The following is a 15,868-nucleotide window of genomic DNA, read 5'->3' as shown; positions in this document are numbered from 1 at the left end:
CCTGGAGATGTCTACATGCAAAGCAGCTGCTCTACCACTGAATAAATTGCTGAAATAGAATGTACTTGAAATAGAATGCAAACTTGATTCCATTCATTTAGGCCTTAGTCAAGACAATGTTTCCCCCTCACTGCAGGTGTTAAAATATAACATACCTAGGAAGAGTGTGTAATCTCCAATTACTGCTACTGTGAGTGCTCACTGCTTACCTTGTACACTTTGCATAGAAATGTCACAGAAATCCTCTTGCATTTCATAGGCTTAAGAATGTAAGAACCTAAGAGCAGCCCGGCTGGATCAGATCAAAGGCCTGTCCAGCCCAGCATTCTGTTCCCACAGTGACCAACCAAATGCCAATGAGAAGCCCACAAGCATGGCATTAGTGCAACAGCACCCTCCCGCTCATGTTACGTTCCCAAGCAAGTAGCATTCAGTGGTATACTGCCTTCATATTTGAGATAATATATAGGCATCATGATGGTAGCCACTGATAATCTTATCCACCATAAATTTGTCTAATCCCTTTTTTGAGCTTCTCAAATTGGTGGCCATCACTATATTTGTTAACAGTGATTTGTGCCGTGTGAAGAAGTATTCCCTTTCATCTGTACTGAATCTCCAACATTCAGCTTCATTGGATGACCCCAGGTTCTAGTATTATGAGAAAGGAAGAAAAACCTCCACATCCATTTTCCCCATACTACGCATAATTTTATATGCCTCTATCATATTCCCCCCTTACTCAACGTTTTTCTAAGCTGAAAGCCTCTTTTTGGGCACTGTTTACATTTTTCTCTCTCTCTACCCTTAAATATACAAATATGCATGTGTATATAGAAATACATCTGCCAATTGTGGATAACACTTCACATGCATCTGACTAAATGAACTGGCTCACGAAAACTTGTGCCGTCTGTCTTAAGGTGCCAAAAGACTAGTGCTTTTGCTAGAACACACTAAAATGGCTACTCCGCAGGGATCAAAAACTTGGAAGTTATAGCAATCTACATATTACATACAACTAAGCTGTAAGTATTAAATTTTAAAATACAGACGATGCAAGAAAAGAGCTGTGTGTATATATACACACACTCACTGACCCACCCTCTATATGGCATGAAGTTCTAAGGGGATACACAAGGTTTGCATTCAGACATCATGTTCTCCAATCCTCCAAACTATGGTTTGGAGGACTAGGAATGAGCCATGCTCCCTCCTCCCCTCATATGGCCTCTAAACCAGAATTGCTCAAACCAGTTTGCCAGTTGAGACATCATGGCAAGCTGTGGTTTGACAAACCAGGAAGAGTTCTTTTTAAACTGGGTGAGCTGAGGGTTGGAGAGAGTGCATGCATACACACACAGCTCTTTCCTGACCATCTCTAACGCATGGTTTGGAGGATGTGAAAACATGATGTCTGAATACAAGCCAATGATCCTTCACGGATTACCTTGTTACTATATTTCTCAAAGGAGAGTAAGGTTGCCAGCATGACTGGTTAGAACTGTCAGACACCTTGAATGGTCCCAAGAGTATAAATATTTCACAACCACAAATAAAAGTTTTATAAGCTGCTGAACAACTCATTCCAGGCTATGTTGAATTCAGAATGCCGGGTGTCTTTCAAACATTAAAGTGACCCCGCCCCCCCCAGCAGCCATCAGATACAATTTCAGGCTGCAATCCTGTGCACATGTACTTAGTAGTAAATCCCATTAGAGCAGATGGGATTTAATTCTGAGCTAACGTTCATAGGATTGGGCTGTAAAAATACGGAATTGGAATGTTTAAAAATTATCCTGATTCTAAGACTTATTAAGCTAGGTCAATGTCACCAGAAGTAGGGTTCACTGGATTCTTAGAAGGCCCTGCAAGTCCAGGAGCCTTAGGTTGTTCAACCCTGATCTTGAGAATGGATACCTCGTCTCTACCTCCATCCATCTTCTGAGTAACTATTTTAAAGAGGGAAATGTTCAGTCCTGTGCTAAATGCAAGATACATGCCTAAAGCTGAAATCAGCTCATGAAGTAAACACTATCCTCATCTTCCCGTTTCCTTGATCTCTACTATTCTCATTCCTTTGCCTTGTGCCACATCTCATTCTTACACTTCTCTTCATTTCTCTCATTGATGAGTGTTTGATTCCACATGAACACTTCCTTCGTATTTTTATTCTCTATCTCTGATTCCCAATTATCCTGCCTATAACAGATTTGGTATTCTTCTTTGATTTTCTCCTGTCTCAGTTCACATTTCCTCTTCCCTTACTTCCATTTACTTGTCATTGCACTAAAGGGGCAGCAATGTTGGTAGTTCGCTTTGAAGTCTCAATAAATCTGCATTTAAAACTGCAAAGTTCATAGTAATACTTTGACCTCCCAGTTCTGCAGTCTATTGGCTGAATATTTCAAGTTTCCAAAATCGAGAACTTAGTTCAAAGTACACGAAGCACCCAGCCCTGCAACTATTTACCAGAAAGCATACCATTTGCTGAACTCCAGCTCCATAGATTAGCCAAGCTGAATGGTTCAGATATGAAGTTCTGTTTATCAAATCAACAGAGATACTTATGAAGAGTAACTGACCTGTTAAATAAGCTCCTTGGAGGAGGAAGCAGAGGAATGACAGTATTGCTTAAACATTCACAAAGAGGGCAAAGGAATTCGCCATTTTCTACATCATAACTTGTGTGCACTCGTAATCTTTGTTGTCGTCTTTGCTCTTTTGCTTGCACAGCATCAAAGTATCTTTAGAAAGCAACATAATATATTAAAATTAACTTTGCAAAACTAGTTCAAGAATACTATCTTGCTGCCTTTATCAACACAACAGAAAATACATACTCATGAGTACATCATGTACTTCTAATCCTAAAGCAAATAAAAGCTGTTTTTGTTTTTACCAGAACGCAATATCACACCAGATGAATATCTGAAATTTCTTCTTGGAACAAGTTTCCTATAGTAAATTCCATTTAGTTTCAAACATCTTTTTAGTTTGAATGCTTTGCAGACAAACAGAATGTGTGCTTGAGTAGAGAACATTAATCTAAACCAATACACTGTGATTTTGACTATCACCGCAATATAAATAGAGCCAGTGGAATGTTGTCCTGAAGGGGTTTAATTTAGGAAAGGGACACTTACACTCCACATCTCACTTTCTCCCTCATTCCTCTAAACTTGATGGAGGGGAAGTTTTCATGTGTTCTCTTACCCATGCCCAATCCCTTCACCTATACTAAAATTTCCAAGAGGTTTTGCTACAAAACAAGACTACCCTTTTCTCTAAATTTCTTCTTTGGCCCACTAACAAGTAGGTAGCTTGCTGCCACACAGTTAATGCCTTTATTTATTTATTACATTTCTATACCCCACAATAATAGAAGCTCTCTGGATGGTTCACAAACAAAACATAAAACCATAAAATACAACAACATAATAACACACAATATAAAAACTTTAAGTTGAAACCAGAGTGGAAACCAGAGTAAAGCCAGCAGCGGCGCAAAGATCTAAAAATGTACGAACACAATTTTAAAAACTGAAGGACTAAAAAGCCCGGGAAAATAAAAAGGGCTTCACCTGGTGCCAAAATGACATAACATAGACAACAGGTGGGCCTCTCTGGGAAGAGAATTCCACAAATGGGATGCCACCAATGAAATCTCCACACGATCTCCTGATCAGCCTGCCAATACGTAATATGAGAGGATCCAATGGAGCCAAACCATTATCAGACATGCAATATACAGTCAAGGACTCTGACAGTTGAGCGTGAGTAAGAAGCAGAGACATCACCTTGCCGACAAAGGTCCGTCTAATCAAAGCTATGGTTTTCCCAGTAGTAATGTATGGCTGTGAGAGCTGGACTATAAGGAAGGCTGAGCGCCGAAGAATTGATGCTTTCGAACTGTGGTGCTGGAGAAGACTCTTACAAGTCCCCTGGACTGCAAGGAGGTCAAATCAGTCAATCCTAAAGGAAATCAACCCTGATGGCTCATTGGAAGGACAGATACTGAAGCTGAAGCTCCAATATTTTGGCCACCTAATGCGAAGAAAAAACTCTCTGGAAAAGACCCTGATGCTGGGAAAGACTGAAGGCAAAAGGAGAAGGGGACGGCAGAGGATGAGATGGCTAGATAGCATCACCGATGCAATGAATATGAACTTGAGCACACTCTGGGAGAGAGCGCAGGACAGGAAGGCCTGGCGTGCTATGGTCCATGGGGTCACGAAGAGTCAGACACGACTGAACGACTGAACAAACAAAAAAACAAAGAACCAACTTTCCTGGCAGGGACTCACCAACATCATGAATTACATGAGCGGTCAAACATGACTGCTTTGCGAAGTGCACCAGATGTTAGAAGAAACCTGTCTTTTAGCTGCCTAGACACCGCATATCTAACATCTGTTAATATTAAAAAAAAAATTACCTTTGCCAGCAGTGGGCATGCATAATATGTCCACAGCTACCAGTGTGCGTTCCACATGACAAGTCTGGATGCATGAACAATGGATCATATTTTTCTGCATATAAACACATATAAAAACATTAAAAACAGAATACTCTGTTACAAATTTTACTCACATTAATTATATACAAAATTACAATAAAAGGAGTATTTTAGTCAGAATATAAAATAGTGAGAACATTAAATAATTATTTTAAAAATGGAAAAGAAATAGCTAAGAGATAGAGTAACGCATGAGAAGATTGCTGAATCGCGGAGCTCTGTCCAGGGCAAAGGGAGGGAAAAAGAACTAGGTGGAGTCTACCGGGCCTAGAGGCGAAAATCTAGATCACGTGATCCGTCCTTCCTGAGCGATACAGGGAGAGTTAACTTATTGTTGGATGCCTCCTCACATCAAGCTAAGAAAGAAATATTTTAGTCTGATTAAAGGTTTTTAAAACTTACTTCGCAAGGTGGCCCATGAGCAGCACACATGTATTTGCCTCAGCTCCTGGGAAAATCCTAAGCTAATGACAGGATAATTTGAAGGGTTTCAGCTTGATTATACTGTGAACGGAATCTTCCTAGTTGTTATTTTGGGACAGAGTCTTGTGCATTTGAAAACTAGGCGATCAGCTGACACTGCACACGAAGACAAAGATGCATATGCAATATCACAATATTGCCTCTACTTACCAGGATCTGGAATCACTTTATTTCTATTTTTAGACAAGACTGTTGATCTCTGAACAAATGCTGCAAGGACCATGGCTTTGTTGTCCACTTTAACCTCTTGCTCTTCTTGGCATAAGATACAGATAACCACGTGCCTTTGTTCGGCCACTTTAGTTTGCTCAGGACCCAAGGCTATAAGCTTGGTATCTGAAACTGAAGGACTAGAATCAAATGATATTAGTAAGTATTTCACTGAAATGTTTACCAAAGTAAGGCAATAGTTTAATTCATCATATATAGCTTTGAACTCAAACATTTTCATTTGGCTAATAATTGGGCATGTGCCATATGTACACTTCTAGAAGAAGTCTGAGGAACTCTGTACTGTACCACACAGTGGCCACAATTAAAACAAGGGAGTTTCGATCTCTAAAAGGGGTTTCGATCTGCCAAAATTATGTTGCAGTAATTTCAGAGCCCCAAGTATATACAAGGACATGAAAGATCCTTTTGGCTGAAGTCACAGTGGGAATACAGGATAGTATCTCGGAGCCTATAAGAAAGCTACTGAGCACAGTAAGTAAACTTTGCCAAGCTTTAATTAATGCAATCTTTTATTTGATTTGTGATTTTCTAGATATAACTGAGCCATTGGGATAAGATGGGTATAAATATAAAAAATGGACTACATTCAAACAATTTTGATTGATCTTGGCAAGCTTAAAATACAACAGAAACCTGTGAGCAGAGGCTTAGCTATTAAGACCTATGTGACCCATTAAGACCTATTCTCATCATGAACAATTTGGTAACAAAGGTCTGGGCTAAATCTAATGTTATACAAGTGGACTTCCACTAATGCAACAGGAGTTTCCCTTCCCCTCCCCCCAACTGCAGCCCCTTGCACACACGTCAAATCTGCTCCGAAGGATCCCCCAACCCAGTGGAGCAGATTTGAGGTGTGCATGAAGGGCTGTAGTAGGGAGAGTGGGGAGGTGGAATTCTATCCATCAGCTGTGTCCGTTCCACTGGAAGAAGGACACAGTTGGATACAACCCTCTGTATATGCAAAACCCAATTTCTCCCAAGGGGGCAATGGAGGTTGTGCTCTTCTATAATGAGAACTGCCACTGCTCTTCCTAACACCAAGTGCTGCACCCATTATCTTAGTAGGGCCCCAGTCAACCCAGTCACCAGTCTCCTATGAAAGTATCATTTTGCTTTTACCCATGTCTTGATTCTAGCTGCTGAAAGGTGTATTTTTAATTGCAGATTCCTATAATATCAACTAATATTTTGAATAAGCCAGACATTGTAAGTCTGATTTTTAAAATAAAAACTTAGAAATAAGTAATGACAGCCGTCTCAGAAATCTGATTGACACTGTCATTTAGACAACAAGTAACAAGTTTTCTGTTGGGTGTTCTCTTATATCTATTAGTTGCTGCTGCTTTTCTCAGAACAGACATTTAGTATCCAAGTCTAAGAAATCAGCAACACAAGTGTTAGTGAGAAGTGCAACTGCAAGGTGTCAAAGTGATTTCCTGTTAAAAATGGAGAGACGTGCTAGTTTTTCAAAGCTTCTTATCCCTTTCATCTTACCTATTATCATGCACCCTGGAGGTAGAAGTTTCAAGTTCATCTAAAGTTTGCTGGAAGAGCTCTTTGTTCTCATCAATGAAGTGTCGCTGCATCTCAGACATCTGTGCCATGATCTTCTCTCTTCGCAGCCTGGCAATTTCAGCCTTTCTCTTTCTCTCAGCCTTTTCTTTATCTCGTGAGCTCTACAAAGATAATACATTAGCAAACATAAATAGCTAAACATGACCTTGGTCTTCAATACTGTGTCAATTACATAATTAATGCATGTATTAAATACAGGTAGACAAAATAAGCCAAATAGTCTTATACAATAACACACTTGCCAGTCTCCCTCTTTTAAGGGCCATGTCACTCAAAAAGGAGCATGCTTACCACAAATACTCCCATCCTTTATTGTTAATGCTGCCCAATTAAACACACACCACCAACTTTAAAAAGAAAAGAAGTGCTAATACTGATTCACTGGAATGGCCTAATAAGAGCCAAGACATTTCACTTGATATGGGGCTGACACCAACAATGGCAGCTGAATGCCTTCTTCACATAATGTTACCACACTTACTCATGTCACAATGTCATCACATCATTTTCCTATCCCCACTCTGCCACTGATTGCTACGGACATGGGTGAGGAAAAGCACATGGCGACATCATGACACAGGTAAGTATGCCTAAACATTCCAGGGAGAAGGGGGGAACTCAGGGCTGTTGCCATGTCTGGCATAATGTATAGCTCCACCAACAAATTTTCATGAATATATTTATTTATTATGACAAAAAAAGGAAAGCCCCAAATAAAGCAAACCAGTATCTACTGGAAATCCTGATGCGGTTTGAGCATAAGGCTCATTAGGGAGTAATTTTAGTCAGAAAACAACCCTGTTTTCTAGGCATGTGGCTTCCAATTAGAGTGCCCTCTACTTTGAAAATTACTCCTCTGACCAGGAGTCTTGTCTTCAACACACACCATGATTTTTTATTAAATATTTAGTTTCCCTCTCTTTTGATGTGCTGGATCTACAGATAAAGCCTTCCTATGGTTCTTTATAAAAATATTTATTATAATCAATAGATTAGAGTACTGTAAAAAAAAAAGGCAAACACAGACAAAAAATTAGAGTCCAAGTATGGTTAGGTCAATACGGCGCAGAGAAGAAGGACTGGAAGGCCAAAGACAACATTGAAGCAATAACAAAAACTCAAGCTCAAGTATCCATCTGGCCCCTGCTCGTCTAGTTACAATAGATACTTTTCCATTTGTACAGTCCCAAGGATGCGGACAGCAAATCACTGTTCCAAATCACCAGCTTTTCCATTTCTTTACTTTTACCTCTTCCATAATATTTCCTTCAGTCTCTGACACAGGACTTGTAGAAGATCTTTCTCTCAGCTTCTTAATAGCATTAAAAGCCTGCAACAAGAAAATTGATATTATTGTTTGCCATTTAAATATTGTAAAATGTTATCTATCAGCCATAAAGATGTGTAAATAATGCAGCACAATTTACCTTTAGTATCCATCTGATCATATCCTTGTGCACTTCCAGATGGGGTGCATTTTGCAAAGTTTCTAGCATAGCTAATATGCTTGGGGAATTGCGGGGTGCCTCACCAGGCCCTGTTTCAAAGAATAATAAAGGAAACAACTCACTATATTTCTTTAAATCCATTTTGCTAACTTATATTCAACATCTATGATCCAAAGAGTGCTTATTTTCATATGTGGTTTCTATAGAGACCACTCCTGAGCTAGGAATGTGGCACAGTCCTTTCAAAGCACCGCAACAAGGATACACTACCTTTATACAAACAATTCCAATCAATTCATTAGCACATCTTTGTGCTTCCTCCTCGACTGCAAAAGATGTCACCAGTTTTACAAGGACCACTTCAAGTGGAGGCAAATGTACTTTTCCACAAGGAGCCACAGGCAATATCTGTGTACATGTCTGGATTATATATGTATACTGTTAACTACACTTGTCACAAGCACACTTAAAACATGTTACATGTACTTGCGAAAAAACAACAGTGTGTGAAGCAGCCTTCAGGCATAAAAAGAAACATAATGATACTTATTTGTACAATAAGATACTGTGTTCAATTTCATTGTTGTGTTCTTGTTTGAAAGGCTTGTCTGTAAATTGTCTTTGGTGTCCCATTAGCAGCAGGGCAATCTTAAAAAGCTAATAAATAAATATATCAACACGGGATTTAATGCTTCAGCCACCGCAGATGGGAAAACCAACAACTTTCCTTAGATAGTTGTAGTTTGCTTTTCTTCTAATGAAGTAGTAAGTAGAATTTTTAAAGGACTGCAGTATTAAAGCTCAATCCACTATCACCTTTAACAAAAACCATTTTTTTGAACTGATCCTTTTAGAACACCAGAAAATTGAGGAACTGGATAATGTATCTTACTATATTTTGTTAAAAGAAAAAAAAAAGGTTTGCAATAGGTGTAGAATTATCAACCTACTTGATATCTTCTGACTGAAGGTAAATGTCACCACATTATCTTCATCAGCATTCTCAATGTGCTGTTTTTCTTCTTGCAGTGCCATTCCAATCAAGTGCAAAACCTAAGCAAAATTTACCAGGATCAGAGTTCTTATTTCTAAAAAGCAGTTGGTACAGTTCACTAGCACTCATATGTGAATTAAGAACACCTGGAGTTCAAAGCTTAAACGCACCCTTTGCAGCATGGACTCTGACCAGGCATAGCCGTTATGCTCTACCGCCCACTGCAGTATCGTCCTCATAATGCACAACATGACATCACACTGCAGAATATTGATCAGGCTTTCAAACAGAGGGCAGAATGGAGGCAGAACAGGAGGTGGAAGTGCTGAAACAGAAATTAATGAAATATTGTACAACCTTGGTTTAGCAACCTTCACGGTGGGCTAGATCCAACAATATGTGAGGTGATTTCTGCTCACACAATAGGAGTTTCCCTTCTCCTCCATCCCCCTCCTTACACCTCCCAAATCTGCTCTGGAGGGTCCCCCAACCCTCTGGAACAGAGCTGGGGATGTACAGGGGGCTGCAGGCGGGAGGGGAAATTACATTCACAAGCAGTGTCTGTTCTGCTGGCAGGAGACCATTACCCAGTATATTTGGAGTATTTAAGAACTTGCCCTTAAAAAACAGAGCCTTTCAAACTGACAAAAAACACATCACTAGATTTCAATACATACCTACTCAGAAGTCAGTCCCACTGAGTTCAACAAGATTTATTCCTAGTTAAGTGTGTATAGGATTGCAGCTTCAATCCTATTCTTATGGCACAAAAACAGTCCAAGGCTGGATCCTATATTATTCTAGTAACTTTTGATGAATGAAATCACCAAAGGAGAGACAGATTACATGGAAAATTACCATGTCAGCTCTCCACTTCCATAGAGGATGGTGGAACTAACATGAGAATGTCTTGTGATTTCAGCCATCAAAATGTTACTAAAACAGCAAAAGATTCAGTCATGAGAAGCAACAGTCATACACCACTCAGGTCTATGGTATTTGTTTCAGCAAAACTCAAATATCAACCTTTCCATAGGCTATGTTTTACACAATTCATTATGAGCATGTACAAATATGAAACCTTTTGGCAAGAATACAGATGTGTTTGTGAAGGCATCTAGGGTGGAGCGTGCCAAGAAAAATGGAGATATAAGGTTATAATCAAAAGATCCATTTCATCCATCTAGGGAGACACAAATTGTGACTCTCCAAGCCAAACGTTGCTCACGAGCAATGTACAGGTAGCCTAACAGGCTGTGTATATCTGCCTGGGGCTGCAGAAACGGTGAGGCAGTCAAGCAGCTGGAAGGCATGATACAGAGATGGTGAGCTCTATTCAGCTTCATGAGTCACAAGTTGGGAAAGCCTAAGCTAAAGAACAATGCATGAAGCTGGGGCCTCTCTGTGGCTTTTGCTTCTGCTGCTGCGGCTCCAACAGCAGAGAAGACAAGCTGCTGCTGAGTTTTGAAAGCAGCTTGCCATGTCAGAAGAGCCCATGCCATCATGTAAACCACAAAGAAAGGAAGGCCAGGATCTCTTCTCTATCATCCCAGAGTGCAGGACACGGAATAATGGGCTCCAGTTACAGGAAGCCAGATTCCGGCTGAACATCAGGAAAAACTTCCTGACTGTCAGAGCAATATGATAATGGGACTGATTCCCTAGGGAGGTGGTGGGCTCTCCCACACTGGAGGCATTCAAGATGAGGCTGGACAGCCATCTGTCGGGGCTGCTCTGACTTGGATTCCTGCATTGAGCAGGGTGTTGGACTCGATGGTCTTGTAGGCCCCTTCCAACCCTACTATTCTATGACTACTCTATGATTCTATGAAAGCCCCAGTTGCACATGTGGTTTTCTTAGGCACACAAAAATGTCCCCTTTAGACTGCAGCCCTAGTTCTTTCATTGGGAACAAAAGAAAACAGCAGTTCCGCAGGCACACGTCTATCTGATTTTTGAAAAGAAGTAAACATTTTTTTAAAGTGAGGGCAACAACTATGGGGATACCTATATAATTAGGCAAGACAGGTACCTGTATCTTCCCGGTTTTGTCGTCTTAGTTTTCTTTGGGCTTCCTCTGCCTTATAATAAAAAGAGAGAGAGAGAAGTTAATATTCCAAATGCTAAGGACAAAAATATTATTTCTACATAATTAACGGACACTGGTTTATTTTCCTGTTCTGTTTTTCTATATTACGTGACTGTAACAACAATCCTACACCTTTGTTCCAGGCTTCATCTGTATTAGACTGACATTAGCATGTTTTATTTTGTTTAAATTTGCCCGTAGTTTGCATCTGGGTTTTAAAATGTTGCTGCTCTGCATGCATGGCATTGCCACCTGGGTCAAGAACTAGTGAGACACTTAATGTAAGCAGCTTTATCATCTAGCTTTCCTAGTATTGTTTTCAGTATTTTTCTGGTAATAGTGATGTGGCACAGCCCAAAACTAAGGCCAGGTTGCAAATCGAACAAAATGGCAGCCTTGACCAACCTGGTACCTCCAGATGTTTTGGATTACAACTTCTAGCATTTCTCACCACTGGCCATGCTGGCTGGGGTTGATGGGAGTTATACTCCAAAGCTTCTGGAGGGCACCAGATTAGGGAAGACTGCAATATGGCCACTGTCAGATGCACCACTAGGAACCCTTAAGTGTTTTGTGTGCTGTTTTTCACCTTCATATTTTTATTTCCCTTTCCAGTTAAATGTTACATTCTCTGTTCCTTGCATTTTACCATGAATTCTGAAAGATAGGTTTGCAGTATGAAACCAAGCTTCACGAAGTTCTTAACTCATAACACTGAAGAGAAATTAATGTTTTCAGAACAAAAAACCTGCAGCCAAATATCTGAAAGGTTTGCTCAAATCAATAAGCAAAATTCAGCTCCCATTCTCTGCACCCCACATACACTTCCTTTGGCTGTGTTGCCTGCTTAAGTCCCTAGCTGGGACACTCTCAGACTTCAGAGTTCCCTCATTTGTCCACTGCTTTCTTGCAATCAGCACAACTGTTCCTATGCCCTGTGTGAGTTTTTAACCCTTTTTTTCTTCTTGCCTCCTCCATCCCTTTTCCTTCAGACTTTTGTATCCTCTACCCATGCTTCTCAACTGGCTATTGTCTTATTATCCGCCACTCTGCCTCTAGGCTTCCTTTCTCTTTCAGTTCCCTGTAAGCCAAGAATTTCTGCCTCTAACTCAGGTATGGGCAACTTGTGACCCTCCAGATGTTTTGGACTACAAGTCCCATCAGCCCTCACCATTGGCTACATTGACTAGGGCTGATGGGAGTTGTAGGCCAAAACTTCTGGAGGGCCACAAGTTGCCTGTGCCTGCTCTAACCCCTTAATGAAACTGCCCAGAGAGCTTCGGCTATTGGGCGGTATAGAAATGAAATGAATAAATAAATAAATAAAACCATCCATACAACACTTCCTGGTTCTACAACTTTGCTCCTACCCAAATTATCCTCCTTATTTCTTTCACAATAGCCATTGGGTTGCAGTCTACTGTTGTAACCACCAATCTGAACTTAGGAGGCTAACATTTAGAATAGAGCACACTACTGCTCTGTTTATACAACAAAGGCAGTGATGCTATGCAGCTACTGCAGGCAGTAATGCACTAAATTCTGCACAGTCAGGTACATTCTCTTTGACTTCAGTGTTCACTGAAGAGCACCATCCATGCAGAATTCATTATTTTGGGCTCAAATAGTAAAATGTTCATAATGTTCACATCATAAAGTTCACTGAATACAAAACTTCAGAGCCACTAATAGCCACATAATTATAGATGATTTCTTTATCTTACCTTAGATTGCTCTGCCCTTGAAAAATGATAAAAATATAAGTTGAAGTCTTTAGCACATTCTGGTTTCAATTCATACAGTCCTCTGCCTGTTAGTCCTGGCTTCCTGAAACAGAAATGAAAACTTAGAATCCACACAATAATAACTGAATATTGCTTCTAAAGAAGTTCCATGAATATGAAAAGCAAACCCCTTGAAAGCTGAAGATGAGATATGTTGTTCAGGCACAATCTGATCTTTTTAACTAGTTTACCAGAAGAGGTAGTAGTCCCCTTTTAAAAGATTCATGTCTAGCTTCTTCTTGACAGGTGTAGCGACTGGAGGACAGAAAAAGAGCTGCTGCTCTGGCTTACACTCAGGCAAAGAGCTATGAAAGACTATCTTCTGTGCTACAGGACTAGTCTGCTGAAGGCAGCATGCCAGCAGTGGGTGAGGCCACCCCCTTTTATCTTGCTCCCCACCCAGCACCTGGGCAGTGACGTACTTTCAAAGTGCTCTGCTTTCTTTGCTAGGGCAGGGAGGGGGCTTAGGATGCTGTGAGTCCTTCACCCCTGGCATAAGCTAACAAGGACTACAGTCTACTTATCAGGTGCACGTTGCATCTGATTAAGTGGATTACAATCCATGAAAGTTTATGCCTTGATACATTTGTTAGCCCTTAAGGTGCTACAAAGACACATTTTTGCTGCAACAGGCTAACATGGCTGCCCCTCTGGAATTTTTTTCCACATAATGTTCTCCTTCACATATTTGTGTATACAATGAAATAAGACAGAACTAGGTTTTGGTGAACAATAATCTCTCAGACAACAGAGACTGATACATTCCTAAATTTTTGTCACAGTTGTCAGTTTAACTGTGTATGTTGAGAGAAGGTAATTTATAGCATGTAAGAATAGCTTTAAGCAATATTAACTGGGCCACAAAATGTTACGTTAGACGTTTTAAAAGATTATTGCAGGAAGGACATTACTTGAAACAAGCAACTGCTTCAATTACAATTTCCATTCCAGTCTCTTTGTTCTCCTGTATAATGGGAAAAAAACAGAAATTATGCATTACTTAATATGGATATGACTATCCACTGCTTCCCAGATACCTTTCCTGAAACACTAATATATCCACACTATCATCTACATCTATCGAGCTGAAAGTGATAAGCATGTTTAAGTCTCTCTCAGAATTGTGCCCTCTATCTTAACTTTGAATGCAAGTATGGGAATAGCTGAGGGGTGGGGGATGGACTATAATTCCTGTTCTGGTTTCCCACTTTCCTGTAGTTTGAGGTTCTGCAGCAGCCACAGCACACTGGTATATTTGCCCATCTAGGACATTGGCAATGCAGATGCAGAGTAACGTGAATGATGTCTTTCTCTATGTTTCTAAGCTGCCCCATTGCATCTGCGTTCCAACAATAATGAAATGCCTTCAAGCTGTTAAGAAAATCTGATACACTAATTTCTAGGGAGTATACAATGGCGGGGAAGGCCAAGAGCACATTGGCTGGGTGAAGTCATGTCCCATAAGAACAATTTACCCACTGCCTGCCATCAAAAGAGACCGCCTTCCACAGGTATCACCACACTCCCCAAAGTACAAAGATGTGTTGAAAGCATTTTTAATAAGACTCACATCTTCCGGTAACGCTTTTACTAATTCACTGTGAGCCATGGGTCGGATGCTCAACTGATGGATAATCTCTCTCTTGATTTCATCTCTAGCACTGACCTGGCCAACACCAGGAATAAATCTCTCTCCTGTAAAACAAACCAATAATTACAGCAAGCTCTGATCAATTCCTTTCATTAACTGTTCAGATATTAAGCTTTTAGCTTGCCTGGATGAATACACACAGACACACAGGACCACTTCATATTACATACAGAAAAGGGAAAGAAAGTACAAGTGACTGTACTTCTGGTATAACCTCTGAAGGGGGAATGCACACTTTCACGTGACAAGCGGCGCAAGCAGTCCCCATATCTCATCAGACTAGTGGCATTATACAGAGCAAAAATAGGAATTGCAAGTCCCTTGTGCTTCCTCTCTCCCTCTCATTCCCAACAGCAAATCACCAAACCATAAAGAAATAAATAGGGAGATATTTTACTCCCTCTCTCAAAATACTAGAACCCAGGGTCACAAAAAGGTGATCATTGGCTACCAGTATTGATGGCTATGTGCTACCTCCAGTACCAGAGACAGTGAGACTATGTACACCAGTTGCTGGGGAACATGGGTGGAAGGGTGCTCTTGCATTCATGTCCTGCTTATGGGTTCCTGGATGACAGCTGGTTGGCCACTGTGTGAACAGAATGCTGGACTAGAGGGACCCCCGGGTCTGATCCAGGATGGCTCTTCTTATGTTTTTATGAGCTCTACACATAAGAGGTCTTCCAACTAGGTTTCCAAAGCTATTGAATCCATAATACATTGACTAAAATAAATGCAAACTTACCAACCATAATTATAATTAGGTACAACATTTCTTCAATAAGCGTATTGTTTTGCTGAACCACATCCTAAAAGAAGGGGAAAAACTCAATGTTCAAGGAATACTTTACAAATATTTTCTAGATTTCTTACTACAACCCTAGTCTAATGTTCAGTGTCTTGTAATTAATTTGATATGTTTTTGAAGGTATGAAATGGAACTTGCAATAGCCCATAACCTACCTTATTGGAATTTTCAGAACTGAATCTTTTGCCATAATCTGGAGTACTAAATATCTGATAAAGCTCAAAGCGACTCAGCATTATCATGAGGAAGTGGTTGGGATCCATCATGGATGCACCTGTCT

General features: G+C 40.3%; 1 protein-coding gene across 4 annotated transcripts in view; it reads right to left on the bottom strand.

Annotated features, from left to right (window-relative positions):
• UBR2 (ubiquitin protein ligase E3 component n-recognin 2) overlaps positions 1-15,868 on the bottom strand; it is a 72,472-nt gene that overhangs the window by 23,652 nt on the left and 32,952 nt on the right. For all 4 annotated transcript variants that reach the window (XM_084828907.1, XM_084828906.1, XM_084828908.1 and 1 more), the window contains exons 19-32: positions 15,744-15,866; positions 15,526-15,589; positions 14,700-14,824; positions 14,041-14,093; positions 13,070-13,172; positions 11,289-11,337; positions 9,427-9,581; positions 9,213-9,315; positions 8,242-8,351; positions 8,064-8,144; positions 6,734-6,915; positions 5,153-5,352; positions 4,439-4,532; positions 2,586-2,747 (exon numbers count right to left, since the gene is read on the bottom strand). In XM_084828907.1, the coding sequence (XP_084685033.1) occupies positions 2,586-2,747; positions 4,439-4,532; positions 5,153-5,352; positions 6,734-6,915; positions 8,064-8,144; positions 8,242-8,351; positions 9,213-9,315; positions 9,427-9,581; positions 11,289-11,337; positions 13,070-13,172; positions 14,041-14,093; positions 14,700-14,824; positions 15,526-15,589; positions 15,744-15,866 (1,604 nt within the window). The remainder of the gene's footprint in view (positions 1-2,585; positions 2,748-4,438; positions 4,533-5,152; positions 5,353-6,733; positions 6,916-8,063; positions 8,145-8,241; positions 8,352-9,212; positions 9,316-9,426; positions 9,582-11,288; positions 11,338-13,069; positions 13,173-14,040; positions 14,094-14,699; positions 14,825-15,525; positions 15,590-15,743; positions 15,867-15,868) is intronic.

Source organism: Heloderma suspectum, chromosome 1, assembly GCF_057233095.1.
Source record: "Heloderma suspectum isolate Gila_16-S chromosome 1, 16-S_ref, whole genome shotgun sequence".
Classification (NCBI taxonomy): Eukaryota; Metazoa; Chordata; class Lepidosauria; order Squamata; family Helodermatidae; genus Heloderma; species Heloderma suspectum.
This window is presented reverse-complemented; position numbering and strand designations above follow the sequence as displayed.